The following is a 22,408-nucleotide window of genomic DNA, read 5'->3' as shown; positions in this document are numbered from 1 at the left end:
GTCAATTAGCCCTGTTGCTGCAAAGCGCAGACGTATCTATGATCTTCTTGTAGTCTCCTTGCCGGTAACTTCCGCTTTGGTCACGTGGTGACCCCGAGACCGGAAACGAGTCGCCCAGCAGACTCTTGTCACAAACTGGGATAAACACACTTCGAAGAGTAAACAACTCTCTGTTTTAGCCAGCGGACTTTAAACATATAGATTTTTTAAAAACATAAACATGTCAGCGACAGAACAACATGACAGCCCAGGTAAGGTAATACACACAGCTCTTAGTTCCTCGTTTTTTATTCCCCCCCATTGTTTTCATGCTAATATACTATCTATTACTGTACATACAGTACAGTTATAGTCCTATTTTCTGTCCTAGCTCGTCTCTTAATGTGTCGCGGCGTTTTGTTCAGTCGGCAACAATACTGTGGGCAGCTCTTGTTGGTCCTTTTCGCTAAGTCACCTTCTGGATAACATGAGTTAGGTGTCGCCAAAACATATCTGCCATCATAGAGGCAATGCTTTAATTCATCCACCCCGTAATCAAGTGTTGATACACTGGATTTATTTGTATTTCCTTGCTAAACTGGTCAAGTTTTCGTAGTTAAAGTTGACATTGAGAAGTTGTGAGGTACTGCAATGACCTCTAATGTTAATCCATTCTGTCGAGCAACCTTTCCCAGTTTAAATTTATATGGTACTGCAAAGACCTCATATTAGTCCATGGCACCAAGCAAACATTTAAAAGTAAAATCTTTTTTTTTTCCCCCAAACTGCTTCTCTTAGGTCATATATAATATATATATATATATATATATATATATATATATATATATATAATAATGTGGAATCTGTTATTTTGTTTTAATTATTGAAACCAAGGAATTAATTGGTGATATCACATTAATGCCACATTCTATAGTAACTTTTTTAAACTACCATTTAAATTTGTTTACATTTGAATTAGGTTTAGTTATTTTATATTGCAAAATGTTATTTTGTACATTTTAATTACAAAAAAAATGTGTATTTTTTTAAATGCACATACACGAATGTGCTGTTTTCCAACCCTTTCTAACTTTTTACTTTATATCTTGTGAACTGGTGTGTGTGGATTTGGATTGATTAGTGAAACAAATGAATTCTTTGAAGATATAAAACAGGTGCATGTGATCCCTTGAAATACCATTTTTTTATACTTTTGCTTTTTAATTAATATATATATTTTTTACATTTTAATTCACATTTTTAACGACAAAATATTTAACTATTTTGGAGATTTTACAAAACTTTTTTTTTTTTTTGGGGGGGGGGACGACGACCATACAGTGCATACAGTACTTGACTATGTGGACAACTGTAGATTCCAATGGATTTTTCTTTTGTTTTATTTGCACTCACATCATTTGGTTGTTCATGTTGGTTTTGTGACTTTCGGCTTGGCCCATCAGGTGAGTCACTCGCATCATTTGTTTAGCACATCCTCATAATCTAATGTGATCCAAGATAAGAACTGTACCTGGGGGGAGTACAAGCAATAACTAAATACGACTATTCATAAAAACAATAATGAACGTATTATTCAATTATTTTTCAAAAGCCGAAGAAGATTGAGGGCTGTTGTTCAAAGTTTTAGGTATTCATTTATATAACTGCATTGGCATTGCATCATACTGAGTTTTTATAATACTGTCTTTGTTTACCAATAAAGCAACACCTGCAAACAGTGTTGACTGGTCGCACAAAGTTTGTTGTTTAGGTGATAGGTTTTTAAAAAGATGTTTACACTAACTTTCTTAATCATTTAAAACGTGACACAAAATCCATAAAAAAGAATTAAAATAAATGGAAGTGCTGCTTACCGCTTTTTAACGAGGCACTTCCTTTATTGCAGGTCTAATTGCAAGGTAGCGTTTGGCCTGTGGCGGCGTCGCTGCCAGACGAGAGATGTTTGGCGCCGATGGCGGCTCGTAGACCACTTTGATTGACAGGCGGGCCGCTGGGTCGCCGGTCCCGACCTCGCTCCGCAGACGCTCACCAACCCGAAGAGCCTGATATTCCTGCGGATTACACTCCGCTTGAGTGACGGTGTGTTGCAAGGCATGGCGTGCGCCCCAGTTTTGTTTTGTCCAATCTCAATCTGGCGCGACGATCGGCACGCTCCCCTGATCGGAGATATACGCCAACTCGGCCTCGTTGCCTTTTGTCTGCAACAAATCTTAAGTGTTTGGATTCTTGTCCTCTCCTCTGGCACGCAAAGGCTGTCTCTACGGCCACACAGCAGCTTCATTAAAAGCCCGTCACTTAGCTCGTTCTTATCAAGCCCCTTTCGCGCTGCCTCGAAAAGCTGGCATCTTTCCACATTGTTATCATGTCGCTGCTGTTCTGTATGGATGGCACGCACTGCTTTAAAATGGGGATGGGGGGGGGGTCATAGGGGCCCTGGGCGACTGCCCCTTTCGGCCATATCAAAAACAGCCCCTGGTAAGGGGCGTCCCATTTTTTCACCGAGAAAATTAGAACGTTCATTCTTAATGAGTGATCAGACATGTTTTTAGCTCCTCTGTCCTCTTGGTTTCTTTCTCTTTTGGCCCAGAGTAGGACGGGAAAGTCAGTTGCGCTGAGTGGTGATTCACACTCAGTGACTCGCTTCTCATTTCCATCCAGGAAGTTGAATCAGCCGTTTGTGTGTCTTGATGACACCAGAAATTCGAAAATGCTGCACATTTGGTTTGTTCTGAACTCGTGTGTTGACGGCTCTGACTTTTGTTTTTGCCAGGCCAGATGGTGCTGGATGGCCCTGCTGTTTCACTGGCCTTATGATCAAAACCATGTGACCCGGATAAAGCATGAGTGGCCTTCTTTGTGAGCAGGAATTCACACACAATGTCGTTAAGTTCTAAAGACTATAACTAACCTCATTAAAAAATAGCGTGTTACCCCGCCATGTTGCGATTGATTGTCTCTCATGGTTAGACTAAACATTGTCCACTGGTCAATAAACCCATAATGGTTAAACTGAGTTAACTGGAATCTACTTGTTTGATGAAGACGATTATTCCAAACGACTGCATACCCAAGCGATCGGTCATCTGCCTGGTGGCAAACCTGGTCGCAAGTGGCTACTCTTAGCGTGGTGTACACTGAGATAATCTTCGTGGGAGAGATTTCAGGGCATTGTTGTACGCAGACAATAGGTGATGGCGCAGAACCTCTCTAGTTTGACATAGCTTCTTTCAAACCAGTGGCCCTCCCTATCCGGAATTTGGACATTGTTGTGCTCAAAGGAATGGCCCTTGTTTTACGAAATGCAAAGGAATTGATATCTCTGGATCGAAAGAAGCTGCTCGCCTATGTTGTGCCATGCGTTTGTGTAGGGGTTGCTTGGTCTCTCCATTGTAGAGCTCATTGCACTCCTCACTACACTACGCTGCACTGCATAAACAACAGTTTGCGTCTGAGTTTGCGTCTCTGACTTTGGTCCTTAAGAGGGCATTGTTGGGTTTGAAATGCATCGGTATGTTATTTTTGAAGAAAATCATTCTGAGTTGCTTGGACAAACCCGCCACGTAAAGGACCACCGCTTTATTTTCAATATTGCTGACATTTAAAAAAAATCTAATTTCAACTATGGGAATGTGTCTGCGTGCATGCATTCCGTCGCTGTTATGCTAAACCTGTTTTCATCTGGCTCTGATCTAAATTGTGCAGTTTGGAGCAATTTGGCGTGCTTAGATGTTTATATCTATCCAATCAATTCATCAGATCACTTCTAACTATGATCATATTACATACTCCGACTTCAGAGCCATATTAAGGCCTTGGCGGAGGTCTGCACTCTCACTAAGGAATTGCCTTTCTTTCATTTTCCCCAGAACATAAGAACCACGGCGGCTCAGGCAGCCACTACGGCTCCACGGAAAGCGGCGGAGAACTCGGGCCTCCGGACAGCAACCACAGCAACAGCCGCAACAACCAGCATTTCCCCGCCACCGTGGCGGGCCATTTGGTGAGCGCCAATCAAGACGAGGAGGCCATTCGCAGGAAGCTGAAGTACTTCTTCATGAGCCCGTGTGACAAATACCACGCCAAGGGTCGCAAGCCTTACAAGCTGATCCTGCAGCTGCTCAAGATCATCATCGTCACAGCACAGGTACAAAACCTCTCATTTTCCGCCTATTGTCTGTCGTCTTCGACCACGCCTGTTCCCTCTGTTGCCCCAGTTGGTGCTGTTTGGCCTCAGCAACCAAGTGGTGGTGACCTTCAAGGAGGAGAACACCATGACGTTCAAGTACCTCTTCCTCAAAGACTTTGACGAGTCGTCAGACAGTTCTTTCGCCGTGTACACGCAACAGGACGTCTACGAGCACATCTTCTATGCTGTGGACCAGGTACACCCCCAAAAATCCACGTAGCGTCTACGCAGGGGAAATGACCGCTGCTCTTCTCTGCTCATGTGGTTCCAGTATCTGTCCCTGCCGGAGACCACCGTGGGCCGCTACGCGTACGTCTACGGCGTTGGTGTGAATGGCAGCGCTCTGTCCCTCTGCCAGCAGTACTACAAGAGGGGCCGCATCGACCCCGCCAATGACACGTTCAGCATCGACCCGCACATCATCACAGGTGCGACACAAAGCCACCGTTGTGTGTCATTGTTTTGATCTGGTTCTGTAATATGATTTCTTGTGAGAGTTTGCGGTTGATTGGGTTTAAGATCCCTTGATGGCCACATCTGGTGAGATACAAATTGCATTTGTAAGGTAATTTGCCCTTTTGTTAAGACATTCATTTGATGACTATATAATCTAAATAACTGCTTATTTTCCTCCCTCACGTGAGTTAGCATTGTTGGCTTAAGTTAACTGCAACAGAGGAAATGAAAATGGTACGCACAGACCTCAGCCATAGCCAATCTTCATTTGTACAGTCATAAATACCCACTTCCTCTTCATACCTGCATCCATCCATCCATCCATCCATCCATCCATCCATCAATTTTTCTTTAAAACCCACACACACACAAACACTAAATGAAATGAAACTTGAAAATTACAGTTTTGTTGTACCGAACATTTTTTAAACCATGACACAAAAGTATCGGGCCGTGAATTTTATGTATCGTTGCACCCGTAATATTTATTTATTAGATAATCAATATAATAGTAGGATTGTTTTTATATTTGTATTTCTTAACGGCAGAAAATATTCCGGAAACTGTGTTTTGTTTTCCCTTAAAATAACCTTACTTCAATTTATGTATAAACCGGTTGACAGTGAATAAACAGCAGCAGCTGCTGGTTGCAGCCAAGCCGTCTCAGTTTTGCCTCCATTTCTTGAAGACTTTTTCTGCTACCAATCCTCTTTTTACAGTAACGTGATCAATGGTTGAACAAACTATTATCCTTCTGATTTTAAAACTAGTTATCCCTCAATTTGTTGTGCATATAAAAGAATAGGATGCGGTGTGAGGATTGGTTTCACTATCATAACGGCCCTCTGAGGCAAATTGAAATGACAATGTGGCCCTCGACAAAAATCCGTTTGACACCCCTGTGTTAGAGCATCAATTTATCCACCATGTTGATTCAACTGGACCTCTCTTCCTCACTTACCTAGACTGCGTGGGAGTGAACCCTATGTCCGTGCCCCCCGCTCCGCTCACCACCTCCTACAAGAACTTTACACTCAAGTTCCACAAGTAAGGCTTCATTTTTCACACGGTTTTGACTCTTCCATCGGCCTCCTCCGTCACGGCATAGATTTTATCTGGTGGCGTTCGACACTTTGATTACGCGTGCGACGCGTGCACGCTTTCGCCCATGTGGATTGCGTGATTGTTTTCGGGTTACTCAACTTGAGCCCTTGTGTTCTCCCCACAAGGTTTATCAACGTCACAATCGAGTTTCAGCTGAAGGCCATCAACGTGCAGACCATCATCAACAATGAGATACCCGACTGCTACACTTTTTATGTAAAGGTGAGCAGATGACTTGCTCCATGGAGATATATATTGTCCATTTTAATTTTTGTCTATTATTTCCTCACAGGCTTCCAAAATACTGAAATACAAAACAAATCATAGAGATAGAAAGTGTTCATGGGGGTTTGTTTACGTTAGCATGAACAGCTTCTAGCTAGCATCGTTGTGTGAGCGACTGTCAAATCACGCAAATAGTTTGACAGTTGGCCAGCCGTCGCTGTCTGAGCTGACTGTTCCGGACGGTTGGCTTTGCACAGTGTGGCATTCTCAAGAATTGGTCTTGTATTTGTTTTTTAATTTGCTTTATTTACAGATCACCGCATTATATTCGCTACACACGATGTCACGTTTCTTCTTATCGTCTCCTTCTTGTGTTTCAGCAGATTGGGCAGGTTTAAGTGCATTGCTGCCACCTAAGGGTTAAGTGATGTACACCTACAACAGACCAAAACCCTAAGAAATACATTAAAATAGCAACTATTATAATACTATACTATAATTTATTATCATTGCAATTATAGAGTAATGATTGCTCAATTGAACAGTATGCAGAATTGTTTTTATCCTATTACGTGATATCCTGCAATAACTGTCCCGCAGTAATGTTGTTGACATAATTTACAAACAAATTGTTCTGGAAATGAATTTCTATAGGTTGGCAGCTCTGCAGTCATAGCCATAAATGCAGTTTTACTAATAACGCTCATATAATATTTTCTTCGGCTGTTTCGGCTTTGGCTTTTCGGCCTTGTGTTTCTCATGTTCGTTTTATTCTTTTATTTCCGTCAAGAATTTTCATTTTGGTGCATCACTAATTTTGAGATCATTATATTTCGAAATATCTGCAGGGAACATTGTTTTATTTCTTTGTGATGTTGATGATTCTTAAATAAACCTTCTGCTTTATAATGTAGATCAATTTGGTCTGGTCCGGTTTTATACATTTATCAACTTTAATACAATAGATATCGAGTCATATCAAATAAACGCCATTAGGGGAAAGAAATCATGATATCAAATTTAGACTATATCGCCGAGCACTTTCTATATAATAATTTATTTAATATTTTTTTCAGAAAAAAAGTTTTTTATTTTTTCATTTTTAATAATACGAGTACTGTGTATTGTGACACACGCGTAACATAGCGTACACATTTTGGTCATCCACCAAATATAGTAGATAATTGGGGGGAAAAAAAACAAGTCCTAGCATAAAGTGACATACATCTTATGTCTCATCAGTTCATAAAGTAGTACTGTACAGGAAATGACTTGTCTGTTGCCATGTGTCACGTAGATCGTGCTGGACAACAAGGCTCACAGCGGCAAAGTAAAGATACGACTGGAGAACCAAGCATCCATAAAGGAGTGCAAAGACCCCAGCGTGTCTGGACAGGGTGAGCGTGATCAACATGCACGCACCAAAAGACTCATACAAATCATCTTCACACACAGGCCACAAAACCTAACTTAACCTTATCTCAGGCCTGGTGGTTGGGCACCACTGATGTGTTCATTATACTGCCCCCTGGTGGCCAAGGGGGCAGTATAACACACACACACACACCAGAAGGCAGCACACTGACAATGGCACCGAAGTATGAAATCATGACGCATAACTGTTTAATGCTTCACATTCCATTTGTTAATTATCTTCATCTGCAACCGTGCTGTCTTTCTAAGTGTTCTTTTTTTGGGATTGTGGCACTTTCAAGAGGCAGCAAAGTAATTCAAAGATAACCCCCTTTTTGTTTTCTATTTGAATGGCCAGCTCAGAATTACACCCGGGTGGCGTTCGATGTCGCCGTGGCGCTCGTGTGCACGCTGTCGTTGTTGCTGTGCGGGCGCTCCATAGTGCGGGGCATCATGCTGCAGCAGGTGATCTCTGCCTTAAAAAAACATTTTTTAAAAAAAAATCTGTACAGAGCTAACTGTTTGTTTTGTGTATGTGTTTTTGTCAGGAGTTTGTGCAGTTCTTTAAGGAGAACCTAAATCGCAAAGTGTGTTGGGCCGACCGTCTTGAGTTCATCAACGGCTGGTACATCCTCCTCATCGTCAGCGACATCCTCACCATCACTGGAAGTGTCATCAAGATTGGCATTGAGTCTAAGGTAAGCGAAAATGTCCAACGTCCTGTCTGAAGTCATGGAGCTAATCTTGTCCCCTCTCTTTTGACAGAACATGTCTTCCTATGATCTATGCGGCATCCTCTTAGGGACCTCCACCCTCTTGGTGTGGGTGGGGGTCATCCGCTACCTCACCTTCTTCCAGAAATACAACGTAAGGCAATATTCCGCTTCTCTTACCTGACTTGCTCCAAGTTGAGAATATTCATCTCCAGAATGTAATCGTGTAGATCCTGATCGTGACTCTTCGAGCAGCCTTCCCCAACGTGATCCGCTTCTGCTGCTGCGTGGCCGTCATCTATCTGGGTTACTGCTTCTGCGGCTGGATCGTGCTTGGACCGTACCATGTCAAGGTAGCGCCCCCTCGAACTCAACCTCGTTTTTCAAAAGTGCTCCCTTGACTTACGAGCGACCCGCCTGACGGGTTTTCCCAGTTACGCGATTTGAATTTGAATCTGCTCGAATGAAGGCAGGAAGTAGCGTGACAGTCGCCGATGCACTTTCAGCCGTTTATTGAACGAGACATGCAGACAAACACAAAATGATGACACTCACAAGGAGCAGATGCTAACAAGCAGATTAACCGCGTGGTAACCAACGCAATGCGCTGATGTCAATCTCTCGGCCAGGCCGCTTAAAGCCACGCGCGTCAACGTGTGAATATTACAGCGCTTTATGGTAGTAAGGTCATGTTTGCATGCGTCTTGCCGCAGTTCCGCTCGCTGTCCATGGTGTCGGAATGCCTCTTCTCCCTCATCAACGGCGACGACATGTTCGTGACCTTCTCGGGAATGCAAGAGAGCAGCATGCTGGTTTGGCTCTTCAGCCAAGTGTACCTGTACACCTTCATCTCGCTCTTCATCTACATGGTGCTGTCGCTCTTCATCGCGCTCATCACCGGAGCCTACGAGGCCATCAAGGTAGGCCAGCCTCAGTCATTTTTGGGGTGTCTTTAAGTTATGCATATTTTTATTTAGCTCCTATCTATTTTCAAACAACATTCATAAGACATTGTGTGTTGATTTAGGTTTAGCATTGTCAATTCACTAATGATGCCATTCAATTTTGTTCAGAATCCACAAATGAGTTTTGTAAAAGAAGCAAATTGATCTTTAGATGACCACAACTGTAACGTTACAACTCTATTATGTATCAAAACCTGGCTGGCCCGGGATGTTGTCGTACAGCATCAAACCCAGGAGCCCATCCATATAACAGACCTGCACGCCTTCATCGCGGAGTGCACCGATGCGCCGAGCTCCGGCAAGTTCAGGGGCGTGGAGACATCGCCGTGCTCCTTTTTCTGCTGCTGTGACAGGTAACGACACTTTTTGTTTTTTTTTCCGTTTTATTGTCGCCCTCTCCATAAAAAGGGCGAGTGTAATAAATGCAGCAAAAATGGCAATGGAGATGAAAAAAATCGGAAATAGGAAATCACTTTCAATGGAGAGGATCATTTAAAAAAAATAAAAAAAAAAAAAAAAAAAAAAAAACTGATTCGGTAAAGCTAAGATGTCAAACGTATGGCCAGTGGGCCAAAACCGGCCCGCTAGTTGGTACAATCTGGCCTACATGATGACTTTGAAAGTTAAAAAAATAAATAAATACATAGAACATTGTGGTGGTCGGGACTAAGGATCATTTTAAGAATTATTTTGCTGCTGTAGCAAATGAAATGGTAATAATTCGTAGCTCTTGTGCAATACTGTGTTTTTCATTCCCCAATACCTGTGACATAAGGTTTTGTACCTTAAAATACAATCATGTGATCTGTGATGAGTTATTACGCACACGTGTAGAGGACAAACTGAAGCAAAATTCTGTAAAGAAATCTGAGATTGTTTTGTAAAATCATTTAAAAAAATGTCATCCAATCTAAAGATTTCCCGAATGTACTTGTTTTGCATGAAAACAAAAGGAAAAACTTCGTGTTATTTCTTATTATATTAAGTATTCTATGAGTTTGACACCCCGGCCGTAAAGTACCAACACCGCTCATCGTTATGTCGTTACATAAATGACTATATTCGGAAGTTAAACGGATTCAACGCAAACAAACCACCTTCACAAGAGGCTCATCAATAGTATTTGCTAGCTTACTAGCCTAAATAACTTGCTAGCACAAACTGATGTGGCATGACCCTAGCTCCGCCCCCTGTCGTAATAACAATAACATGTCTCCTTTAAAACACTGCCTGAACAGGTCAAAGTTTGTGTGCTAAGCATGTGACTTTGTAACACCTTATGAGATAAATTGTTGACATAAAACAGCTGGTCCAGTTTTGTGTGATTGTCCAAACCATGTTCTTATATTTCCGTCAGAATGACAACATACGAGGACGTCCTGCTGGTGAACTGAGGGTGAACTCGGTTCAAATTACATTGGACAGCGTCACTGGAACGAGCCCCTTCCCCCCCCCAACCCCCACCAGCACTTGACTAAAGGATGAATCAATGAGTTGGACCGACATTCCCGTTGAGGAATGCACGTGTCGTGAATTCATCAGGAACAAGCTGCTTTGTGGATGACGAAAGCACACGTATTTATTTCATGGCACAAAGTCGGGCCAGCTCAGTGTTGTTGTTGTTGTTGTTTTTTATTTACATCCACAAGAAATGATTTTTCACCTGCTAGTTTGTTAGCATATTTCAATTATCAGGCCAATCAACGCACACAAAACTTTGAGGCGGATCCAGTTTGACTGTGGCCTCGGAGGGGATGGCCTCTTTATAGAGTGTACCCGTTAAGTGTTCTTACGTTTTGTGGAGGCAGAACCTTCACTTAAGACTTTTTTTTCCCCCTAGTTTTTGGATTTCAAATATGGATTAAGGAAGGAGGATTACCTCACTGGACCACAACTCGTTGTTTTTAGCATTTATACATCAAAACACACTCAAGATACAGACAAAAACAATTGCGCAATGTAGTGTCGGACAGGGCTTCTCAATTTGTCTGTTTAAAAAAAAAAAAATTGACTTCATGTATTTTATCTTTTTTGAAAAATACATATAAATACACAAAGCACATTTCAGGACAAGAAACGGAGGGGCAAATTGAAAACCAAACAATATTGCCATAATCCAGTCTCAAAATTCTAAATTTCACCTGTGAAGTAAATACAATACAGTAAATACAGGTGTGTCTAAATAAATTACAATATGGTGGGAAACTTCATTAGTTCAATTCAAAAATTTAAACTTGTGTACTGTAGATTCACTGTGAAAATATCCCAAGATAATTTTTTTAATAAATGTAATGTGATGCTTCTTGTATTTTACAGTTTACAAAAAGCGTGCACTCACAATCTCAAGAAATTAGACTATTACATAACCAATCAAAATATTTTTTAATATAAAAATCAGGTGGAAATGGCCTTCTAAACAGTATTTTCCTGTTTATTGAATCTATGTGAATTTTTAGCTTTTTTTAATTTACTACTAAAATAAATCCACTTTTCTGCGTTATTTTAATTTATTGAGATGTACCTGCTGTACGAAAATTTAATCTACGTTTTAAAAAAAAAAAAAAAAAAAAAAACAACCTCAAAAGCCCGATGCAAATTAAATGCTTTTTTGTTTTTATTTTATTTATTACATTTTTTTTTAACTTGCCAGTTGAGAATCTCATGCTGCAGTTACAGTACGCTGCACCAGCAGCGTACTGTAACCTTTTTTCATTAAGGTTGCTGTAGTAGATTTTGCATTCTGTACTCACAGACTAATGAAGCACTTGCTATTTGGTCATTATTACCAAACAAAGGAAACCGCTCTTATTTCAACACGAGATTCCTTCAGGAAAACAATGTTGGTCATTTTAGAAAGCCAAACTTGAAGCAGCCAAATAGGTCAATTTTTGTATGGCAATGTACTGTGCACTAATGTGGTCCTCCTCGTGATTTTTTATTTTTATTTTTTAAAATCTGCCTTTGTCGTCATCACGGCTATTTGATATTATGTTTTGTATTGCAACTAAAACGCACAATTGTCGAAGGTGCCTCCCGTTCGGATGACCTTCATTAATTTGTATTCAAAAACAAACCTGTGTGAAATGTATCCATAAATGATATATTATATATTATCCATATGTGCCCTAACCACAGTGTCATTTTTGAAATACAAATATTCTACACTTGATCACTACTTGAAAAATGTAAACTAGTAGAAACATGACATCTCGTACACACACGTTGCTGATTAAAGTGTCCTGGAACATCTTTGATGTCATATCCATCATGTTCGTCGTAAGTTTCGAAATCGCGAGAAATGTTAGAAACGTTCGCATGACCACCCGTAACAAATAAGTATTATATAGATTCACTACACGCGCAAAGTGAAACATTCCATAATTTTTAGAATTTTGATGATTATCACTGACAGCTAGTCTAGTTACAGTACCTCTTAATTTTCCAAAGAGGGCGTCAGTGAGACATCTTCCCACTTAAAATCTGGATGATATTTGGACCAATCTAATGTTTGCATTGCAAATGAGTAATGTAAGTCGACACAGCTCCGGTGCATTTTTTCTTTCGGGATGTTGTTCGGAGGAGAGAAATTGAATCATTCTGTCTTCAGCGATGACGTTATTCCCTGCTTATTAATAACTTGACATATGTTTGCCTTCCCATCAGGTCATGCATTATGTAGAGCTCTAAAGATGCCTTTCCGCTTCCTTGTCTGGCCTGCAAGTCATAATTAGTTGCGTTATCAAAAGGAGTGCAGTATTGCTTTTGTCGTCTGTGAAGCACAATGAAGGCCGACGGCTGTTTGTTGACGGCGCTTTGAACTCAGCATGGAGTGAAGCTCACGCCATTGGCCCTGTTGCTGGACTGGAACACATCCCTTGTCTCGGCTGTGTGTAGTGAGTCACCGTGTCTAAATATCAGAGGCAGGCTGTGTATTTGATAGCTTGGAATACTTTCCAAAAACGCAATTTTAACAGAACACGACGATATCGTAATTGTCGTGACAGTCATATGCAAATGTAAGTCAGTGCTTCTGATTGTGTTTAGGCCCGCAAAGAAGGCCTGGTTGTCCCCGACCACCCACCACTGCTAAATATACTGAGGAAGGAGATACAGTAGTTTACACTCTTTTAGGTCATCGGTTCCTCCAAGTTCTCTGGGATTTTTATCGCCGAGTCGGAAATGGACATTCACAATTAGGCTCATTACTATTTACTCAGTATTATCTGTCTACATGTGTTGCTGTTGATGTGTTCAGATATGTGTTGCTTAAAGCTGAACAACAGGGCCGCATACTGTAGAGGCTTATTGTTAGCCCGTGCGGCGATAGTGTTTCCCAGTGAACGTTCTGCGACGCAGCTGCTACTTGTTAGCCTGTTGTTTTAAATACACACTGTCTAATTCTTTGTTTTATGTTTACTTTGACAGTAACCTTCAGCTGAGAGTGGAAACAAACCGTTTGAAGCCTTTTTTTTTTAAGAAGAAGAATATTTACGAATTTGATCTGCCAAACTGTTGCTTGTTATGAAGTGACCCACTGTACAGCGCTCGCTTGAAAGAAAAAAAACAAAAACATACCTCTTGTCAGTGGCCAAATACCTCTGGGCCAATCTATATTTGCACTAATAAACTTAGTGTAGCGATAACATTGTGCACAAGGACAAAGAGGAACATTTCAACAACAAATCTTCAGTGGACTAAAAGGAGAGTTTATGGGTTTTTCCTTGGTTCCGGCACACTATCCATTGTGGAGAAGCTGATGAAACAACTGCCAGACTCTTGAAAGACGCTCACACTTAACTAGAGGCGTACACCCCGAAACGGCTGCATTCTTTCCTCTCGGAGTTCTTCCAATATAACTTAAGTCTTATCCCATTCCATTCTTTTGTCCCAGTGTGTTGTTGCGCTGCTCTTTGTGTGTGCCTATTCACTGATGTCTATTGTGCGGACGGCAGCTGCAGCTCATGCAGAAGAAGCGCGCTCACACAGCAAGGCATTCACCCAGCAGTAGCAATTGTGGGCCTTGTACCATAGGGAAGTGGGCCCTCACAATAAAAACTACATTTCTTGTTTTTTTTTTTTTTTTTTTCCAAAAAGGCACAAACAGACAACTGGAGACAAACATCATATGCTTAATCAAATCAGAATGTCACATGAGAATCTACCTTGAGGTAATGTGGGCATTTAAATGCTCTTCAGCATTTTAGGACCAGAAAGTGCATTATTGACAACTATTACTGGTAAGGGTTGGTCAGAAGGATATTTTCTCCAATAAACTGTTAATTGTATGATTTGTTAATATTCATATAATGGAGAAAATGACATCACAGTACTGTATAAACCAGAGGGGACAGCTTGACAATAATATTTTGTCTTGTTCAACACATAACTCATAAATATGAAGTTTTTGACAAATACCCTTTTTGTTAGTGAGTTAAAACAAACAAAATTCGGTAACTCACTTTGAAAAGGAGGGTGATCAAGGAAAATAAGCCATCCAATTTTCATAATTCCTTTTTAGCATATTTTTAAAACATTTTATGTATATATAAATTTATTACAATTAAAGAAATAACATTTATTGACTAACTCACAGATAATTGTTTCAACATTATAGCCTAAGGAAGATAATTTTTTTTTCAAGCATTTATGAATTTTTAATGAATTAAATTAAAATATAAAATTATTATTTAGTGACTGATTTTTTTACCCATCACAAGAAGTAAAACAACATGAAGTAAAGGCCATCCAATTTTGATTGTATTGTATATTGTGCATAATTTTGATTGTACATTTTAACTTTTTTTTCAAACATTTTTAAGTTTGATAAATTAAGTAAAAATAAAAAAATACTAACGTTGTGTATTGACAGTAATGTTTTACACTTCATGTGCTAAGGAAGAAGGAAAAATCCATTAAATATTGATATAGTTTCGTGTACCCCCCCCCCAACATTTATTATTACATCTTTAATTTTAACAAATTAAGTAAAAAATTGAAAAACGATTACAATTATTTATTTACGTTCTTTTTGATCAACATTATGGGTTAAGGAAGGAGGAAGAATTACATTTTTGCATTTTTAATAGATATTTTAATTATTTTGTTGTTATTCAGAAAAAAAATATTGTTTATTGACCTTTTTCCCCACTTCATGGGCTAAGTTTAGTTTTAGCTATATTTGTTTAGTTTTTCCACATTTTTAAACTTTGTTTTAATTTAATGCATTTATTTAAAAAAAAAAAAAAAAAGGTTTTAAAAAGATTATTGATTGACTAAATATTTTCCCAACACATTTTTCCCACTTGGTGAAGCGCTGTTTATTGTTTAAAATAGTAATAATCCAATTTTTAATAGTATCAGAATTCCCGTTGAAAGTGGATAAAAACGGGTCAATTACTTCTTATATACGCTGTGAATTGCCGTCCAATTAAAGTCACTTTGGACCTGTGAAGCCCCACGAGATATCGCGATAACACTGCCGGTGACGTCATTGAGCATTTGCATAGACTCCCATCTCGTTCTCTTGATTGGCCGGCGGAGGGATTTCATTTGCATATCTGCCTTTTGCGGACACCACGCTTCCCCACTCCAGGCCACCGCACCGCAGCGCGCCCTTCCCCGGCCGCATCCTTTACGAGCGAGGCAAGGCAAGCCTGCCGCCGTTCGAACGTGGAGGGAAGGACGCGCCTCAATTGTTACCCCGGACGGAGAAATTGACCGTTCCGTCGACATTTTTTCCCCCCTTCTTCTTCCCTCTCTCCCCAGCGTTTAGACGGAGGGACTGCCTATTTTTTGTTCCCGACCCGGCGGCTGAAAGGTTGGTCCCGTCTCCACTCGTCAAACGCCCTCCTTTTTTTCCACGCTCTCGTCAATTAAGCTTCAATAGCCACCACGGCTGCGACTTCAGTCGCTTGTACTCGACTTTGCTATGTGCTAATTGGTTGTAAAACGGTGCCTACGGGTGCTTCTCCCCGGGTGTGATGATAGACACGCTAGCTTGTCACCGCGCACCACGGGGCGGCGGCGTTTCTTGCTGTGTTTTTAGCCGTGCGTCAAGCCTTGTGTTTCGGCTTGACCCTCCCTCCTCCTCCTCCTCCTCTTTCGCCTCCTCCTCCTCTCTTCCTTGGCAGGTGGTGGACGGTTTATGCGTCACCGAAACCACAGCAGCGGGCCATGGGGCCTTCGGCTGCACTAAGGCGCTTTTGTTTGTTTGTTTGTTTGTTTGTTTGCATCGACAAATGTTGTTATTATTAAAGCTCGGCTTGAGGCACTAAACACACGCGTCCCTCCAAACAATGTGAAAGCGAGCACCTTTAGGGCTGATGAGCTCCCGGCCAGACATGATCGAGTTCACTTTATTTATTTACGTATTTATTTATTTGTGCGTGTGTTTGAACGCAATTTCCTTCACACATTTTTTGAAACAGAAGAATAACTTTTTTCTTTTTTCTTTTGGTGACTTAAAAAGTCTCATTTTGATGCAGCAGCACCATATTAACCGTATGCATCTTCTTTTTTTTTTTTCTTTTCTGGAGTGAAAAGTCCCCTTTTAATGTGTTCCAAAAATTGACCTTGGACTTATTTTTTTTTTTTTAAATGAAATGTAATGCTTGTTAAAAAAAAATTACCAGTAATTGACTTTTATAATACTTTAAAAGCTTGTGTGTGTGTGTATATGTAAACCTCTCTTCGCTCCCTCCCTCTCTCTGTGTCAGAGTTAATTGTTAAAGGACATCAGTCACTTAATTTGTGTAGCACGTTGGCTTTTATATTTAAAATGTGCTCATGACACAACATCTACCGTCTCGGATTTGAATTCAAACGGATGACATGACAGTGGCGCTGTCTCTGACCACCTGAAATGTGCCCTACCTAGAAGGGAAAAAAACCAAACAAACTTAAACTGTGAGCTATGAGTCAATGCAGCAAAAATGAGGAATGGTTATTATAAAGGTGTGTTGGTATTGAGTGGTTGAAGTTAAGAATTATGGCAAGATACCCTCCTCTGGGGAAATCAAATCATAGAAACTGCTTGTCATTTTGTTTGCGTAACTGGCCAGAAGACTATAATGTGGTTTTTGGCGTTAGGATTATGAGGGGGGTCCAAAAAGTTGGAGAAACCCTGCATTAATAATAATAATAATCCCCAAAACTGTCGCTTCTCGTGCAAAAGTTCTGGTAATGTACATTTTCTTGAACTTTGGCATCCCATCGCAATCCCATCGGCGGCATGTTTGTTCAGTGGTTAGCACGGGTGCCTCACAGTTGAGATGTTCTGAGTTTGAATCTCATCTCCGGCCTTCCTGCTGCGGTGTTTTCGTGTTCACCCTTTTTGCTTCTCAGGCTATTTCCTCGCACTTTCCAGAAACATTCCAGCGTTCCGGAATGAAGTGTATTCGACATCGAATGTTCCACTGCACTTCTTCATATACTGATAAATGCCGACGATGTCTTATGGCTTTTGCTAGCACAAATTCTCATCGTTGACTTGTCCGTTATCTTTAGTCGTGAAGGCGTGGAATTAGTCACCAAAGCATGTTGTATTTCAATTTTTATTATACTGCTTGCAATCCCTCTCTGTACTACATTGCATTGCACATAACTCCACAAATTAGAACTTTCCCAAATTCAAAATTCCGGAATTCAACTTTTGAGGTCTCTGTAGTGAATCATTTCCTTCGGTCCTGTAAATTGGTAATGCCTCATCACGTCTTTGACAACTTTGAAGACACGAGTGCTTTTTGGAACACCTGCAGCTATGTACAGTATTGCAGGTGGTTGACAGGAATGTTTACTGTTGTGGAGCGTGTAGTCATTTTAAAAATGCATGACACGCATTTGAAGAACTATTGTGGTAGCATTCTGTCATTGTAAGCTTCATTTCAACATGCACAAATTAATGATCTCATACAACAGCTGGAGGACAAATTCTGCCTTTAAAAAGATGTTGCAGAGTTTAAAATGACACTGTCGGAGAGCTATTGATTTAACAATATATTCCCTATTGTGGTTTGCCGTGTTGGACGACGGCATGAGTACTAGGAGAGCAGCAGTGCCCGCTGTCCGCGCTCCACAGAGCAATTTGAAACCGCGCCACACCGTCCCACATGCATTACGCCACATAAAACACTCCCATTTATCTGCTGTGGTTGAGAAAACAAAGGAAACACCTGCAGCCTGTTCGGAACAATGCAGTGTAATAAGGAACAGTCATCCCAAGCAACCAGTATTAAATTTAGCGAGGAGAAAATCCAACTCATCCGCCCGTCTGAGCTCCTTCATGTGTTTCGCATACATCGTCCCGTTTTGTCTGTCCCGACTAGAACTTGGTGTGACCGCACAAGCTCTCAACACTGCTTTAGCAGTTAGCGCTTCCCTGCCCATTAGGATTAAGTGGTGAATGCTGACAGTGCACTTTTTGTTTTTTTTTTGTTTTTTTTTTGGAAGGCTCTCAGCCTGTCTGGTACTGCAAGCCTAGGCTCAGTGCACAATAATTATTGAAAGGATAAATCGGCATCTTTATGGTCTCTCTACGGAAGCTGCATTTTCCTTCTCAAGGCACGCATACTTTCCAAGATGTTTGCATTTATTCATGTTAGTAGTCTTTCGGTGTTCCCAACTAGAGTTTTTGAGAGAGCTTTTATTGGGTACTGCAAGTATCTAATTATTTGGTAACTGTGCTGGAGGCAGACTTGCTACCATATCATGCAATGATACACTCATGTGCTTGTGAGTTACATGTGTATTTGGTGATTTGTCTCTCAGTTTCATGGGTGTGGTGGGCAGAGACTGGGCTCATATCACTAATTGATCAGACCCTCGGGCCCGCCAACCTCCTATTGATCATCTATCTGCGCCTATGTGGCCAGCTGGCCGGCGCTCTATTTGCTGACGGCGTCCGAATCCTTCACACACACACACGACTCATCATCAACCACCTATCTGGGTCTCTGTTGCCGACGGAACAGCTGTGAGCAGGGAAACTCGGACTTCCCTGTCCCTGGCCACTTCTTCAGTTCTTAGGCTAGCTCTTTGCAGTGTCTGCCTTAGGAGGCATCTTCATTGGATGTTTGAGCCACTTCAACTCCTTGTCATTTTTATCTACTACTACTATCATCAATCGTAATCGTGGAGTCCACGGCTTGGCACAACTCTGTGTTGACCATGCACATTAGAATTTGTAACATGTTTACTGTAACATTTACAAATGTTGGCCCAGATCTTTTTCCAAACAGATTGGGGAGCAAAAATATCTCAACACAACCCATACCACAGAATAATCATTCAAGATACTCTTTTGCCGACATAACAAATGGGCCTATGCTGACTTTGATCCGAAGGTGTGAATCTGTATCAAATTAGGCCCAAGTATCGGTGTGCGTGTGCACCGCTTTCATCTAGACTTGTTTGACATGAATCGCAGATCGCCCATAAATTTGCATAGTTTGACAATCAATCGGACTATGAGAAATTCTCGTCTTCAAACTTGAGTTTCAGTTGGACTAACTCGATTACTTATTACTTTTTTTTTTTTTGTGCATCCGTGTAAACATACTGATTGTGGTCTTAGCCCTAGTATGCTTTCTCTGTTTTAGTTTTCACAGCAAACAACGCAAAGTTTTTTTGTTTTGTTTTTGTTTTTTTCTCCCCAATTGCTTGCAATAATATAAACAGGAAGGTTTGCCTCAATTGTTCATACCTTAATTATCAGACCTAATCTGGTTTTGCCGGAGAACAACTCATAGCTGTTGAGCACATATTATAGTCTTATAAGGTCCATTTCTGAAAGGACCATAGTAGTTTTAAGTCTGTGACTGGCTGAGAGTTCTTGAGACGTCAAAGGTAGGACTGTGTACCGATTTTAAGTATCATCTGTCGTCATCATACCTTGGGGCATTTGATGGACCTGAGCGGTGCTAGCTGCTTCTCCATCCCGTTGCACCAGTTAATCCAGTGAAAAAGCCCACCCCCACCTTCCTTCCAGCGCCACGCCTCGCTGTGTTAGATGGTGTTGAGACAATAAGCCTCCCCTCCCCCCTTCGTAGTATCTTAATGTGGGTTTAATGCACCACAGATGCTGACAAGCACTTTGGTTTGTTTTATGTGGCTGGATTGTTGTTGTTTTTAACCCTAGTACATGCTCATCTCTTCTTCCCGTGGCTCGTACCACCATCCGAGCGACTGTGGTCAACAGACGGCCTGTTTTCATAGCAGCAGGATACGTAGTGCTGCCAAGTTCACAACGGCTTGTAACCCAGATCCCCGTAGCCGATCGGGATACCGCACAGGTAACGGCCGCGAGTCCCTTTTCTGGCTGCCTGTCCCTCCGAGGCTAACTTGCTTACTCCATTTAACTTGCAGCCATACTTAACCACCTGCCCTTATTGGCCTTATTGAGAGGCTTCCAGTCACTTAGTGCTTGGTAATAGACCTGTGTGGAATTAATGACAAGAAGATTGCCATACTGGGGAACCATGATAATAATCCCAATCCCCTCCTTTGTTTTTATCTATTGTTTGTTGCACATTGATAGGATATGCTCAACGTTTCGGTCAAGCTCGCATTTCCACCGTACGTACCAAAACAAAGGAGTACTGAAAAGTGGGACAGTTTGGATCTGATATTTTGGCACCCATTTTCAATGGAAACTCATTGAAACTCATGGCATAATGAAATGTATTGCTTGGTGGGAATAGGTTTATCCAATTTAATGGATAGTCTGCATATATATCTGGTTGCACAAGTGGCACGTCGATTGGTGGTTTCACCTTCTCTACCAAGATTTGGTGGAACAGCTGGTCGTGGCCTCTTCCACGGCCAGCAAACAAAGGACATTATTAATTATTAAACTGAGACTGATGTGCTCCAATGAAACTAAGACTAACATGGATTGAATTACTGAAACAAAGTTTTCCACTGTTTTCTTGACACTTGGGATTGGGACATGGTTTGTCCAGTTGTCCTTGGCCCGCTTTTGAGCATTAGATGGGTTCGTGTGCCGTCTTGCCTTCCATAAAGCTGATCGTCGCTTGTGTAACCAGTCCTCACGGAACTATTGATCCGCTGTCCACGTTGTCATGGGGAATAAGCGGAACAGTCATCCAGTTGTTCAGCACTTTGGCCTCTAGGATGTGATGTTCTCGAACTGCGCTCGCTGATGAGCCACGAGTACACATTTGGCTTGTAGCCCAACTAATGTCGTGCCTCCAGCGTGTACTTAATATGGTTGCTTTTTTGGGCACAGGACATGCTTTTGTTTTTATAATAAAGTAGGTTTAGTATGGGACAAAGGCACACACTTTCTTTAGTTTTTCTTAAAATTCCCTTGAAGGAACTCTATTTTCAGAATCCTGTGGCTCACATATGCGGAGTTTCTCCTGACAGAATGTTAAATTGTTGGTATTCCAGGAAGTCGTCTGCGCATGGTCAACTGTCACCCGGTTAGACTGCCAAAACGGACTACCTTCTATGGTAAGCGTTGCAGCAGAGTTGTGACATTCACGATCATCCTCCCACTTCTTCCACTTCCCATTTTTAGGAGTATCAGCACTGGCCGTGGAGTGAGTGTATACATAAAAGTTAATGATCGGCCAGCCAGCATGGCCTCTTATCGCATTCCACTCTGTCAATGTTTGATATTGCTATGCTGGCTTTATTGCCTGATGGTTGCAGCACCAGGCCTCAATTGATTCTTTGCTCAGTCTTTTTTAAGTACTATACTCAAGATGTATTTGATCGCAAATGTGTTGGACAGTAGCAAAGGTGCATTGGTCTCTATACACACTTTGTCGAATTACAGTATCTGAAGTTGAGCACGAGGGATAATGGTAAAACTCTGCTTTGTTTGGACAAAAAAAACTGGACGAAATAACAAATGTGTAGTCACCCTTTTTGCCTGAAGTCAGTTGGGATTGAGTTTCCTGGATTAGGATAAGCGGTACAGAAAATTGGATGAAATGTCAAATGTTTGCCATCAACTTTACTAAAATCCTTAACTGTACGTGCTATGCTTAAAGTAACATTTCAACATTCTTTCATAGCAATGTGCATTCTACATTTCCTTGGTCAAACTGTGGGAAAACTAACCAACCAATCTACTGAGTAATAGTAGTATGTTGGTTGCAGCTCATTTTGTCTGCAAGGGCGCGGAGTTTGCGGCGCTAAAACGGCTAGCAAGATTCAAAGGTAGCCTCATAACGTTGCAGGTTCCAATGGGGGGTTTCATCTTTTGTGGCATTTTGTCATGCAGGTGATTTCACGTTGTCATTTTGTTTTGTAGGTTTTCAAAATCACATTTTACCATCATTATTTACATATGTATGTTTACCTGTAGAACTGTGGCCTCA

General features: G+C 41.2%; 1 protein-coding gene across 1 annotated transcript; it reads left to right on the top strand.

Moving 5' to 3' along the window:
• Positions 1–97: 97 nt before the first annotated feature.
• LOC133403604 (mucolipin-1-like) lies at positions 98–12,191 on the top strand. The gene is made up of 14 exons (XM_061678609.1): positions 98–251; positions 3,867–4,144; positions 4,215–4,382; positions 4,458–4,614; positions 5,608–5,689; positions 5,872–5,968; positions 7,269–7,368; positions 7,743–7,849; positions 7,933–8,082; positions 8,150–8,251; positions 8,328–8,450; positions 8,811–9,017; positions 9,285–9,415; positions 10,420–12,191. The coding sequence occupies exons 1-14, from the start codon at positions 221–223 to the stop codon at positions 10,454–10,456; spliced, it is 1,770 nt and encodes a 589-aa protein (XP_061534593.1). The 5' UTR covers positions 98–220; the 3' UTR covers positions 10,457–12,191.
• Positions 12,192–22,408: the final 10,217 nt, after the last annotated feature.

This window comes from Phycodurus eques, chromosome 6, assembly GCF_024500275.1.
Source record: "Phycodurus eques isolate BA_2022a chromosome 6, UOR_Pequ_1.1, whole genome shotgun sequence".
Taxonomy (NCBI): domain Eukaryota; kingdom Metazoa; phylum Chordata; class Actinopteri; order Syngnathiformes; family Syngnathidae; genus Phycodurus; species Phycodurus eques.
Note: the sequence above shows the minus strand (reverse complement) of the source record. Positions and strands in the feature narration are given on the sequence as shown.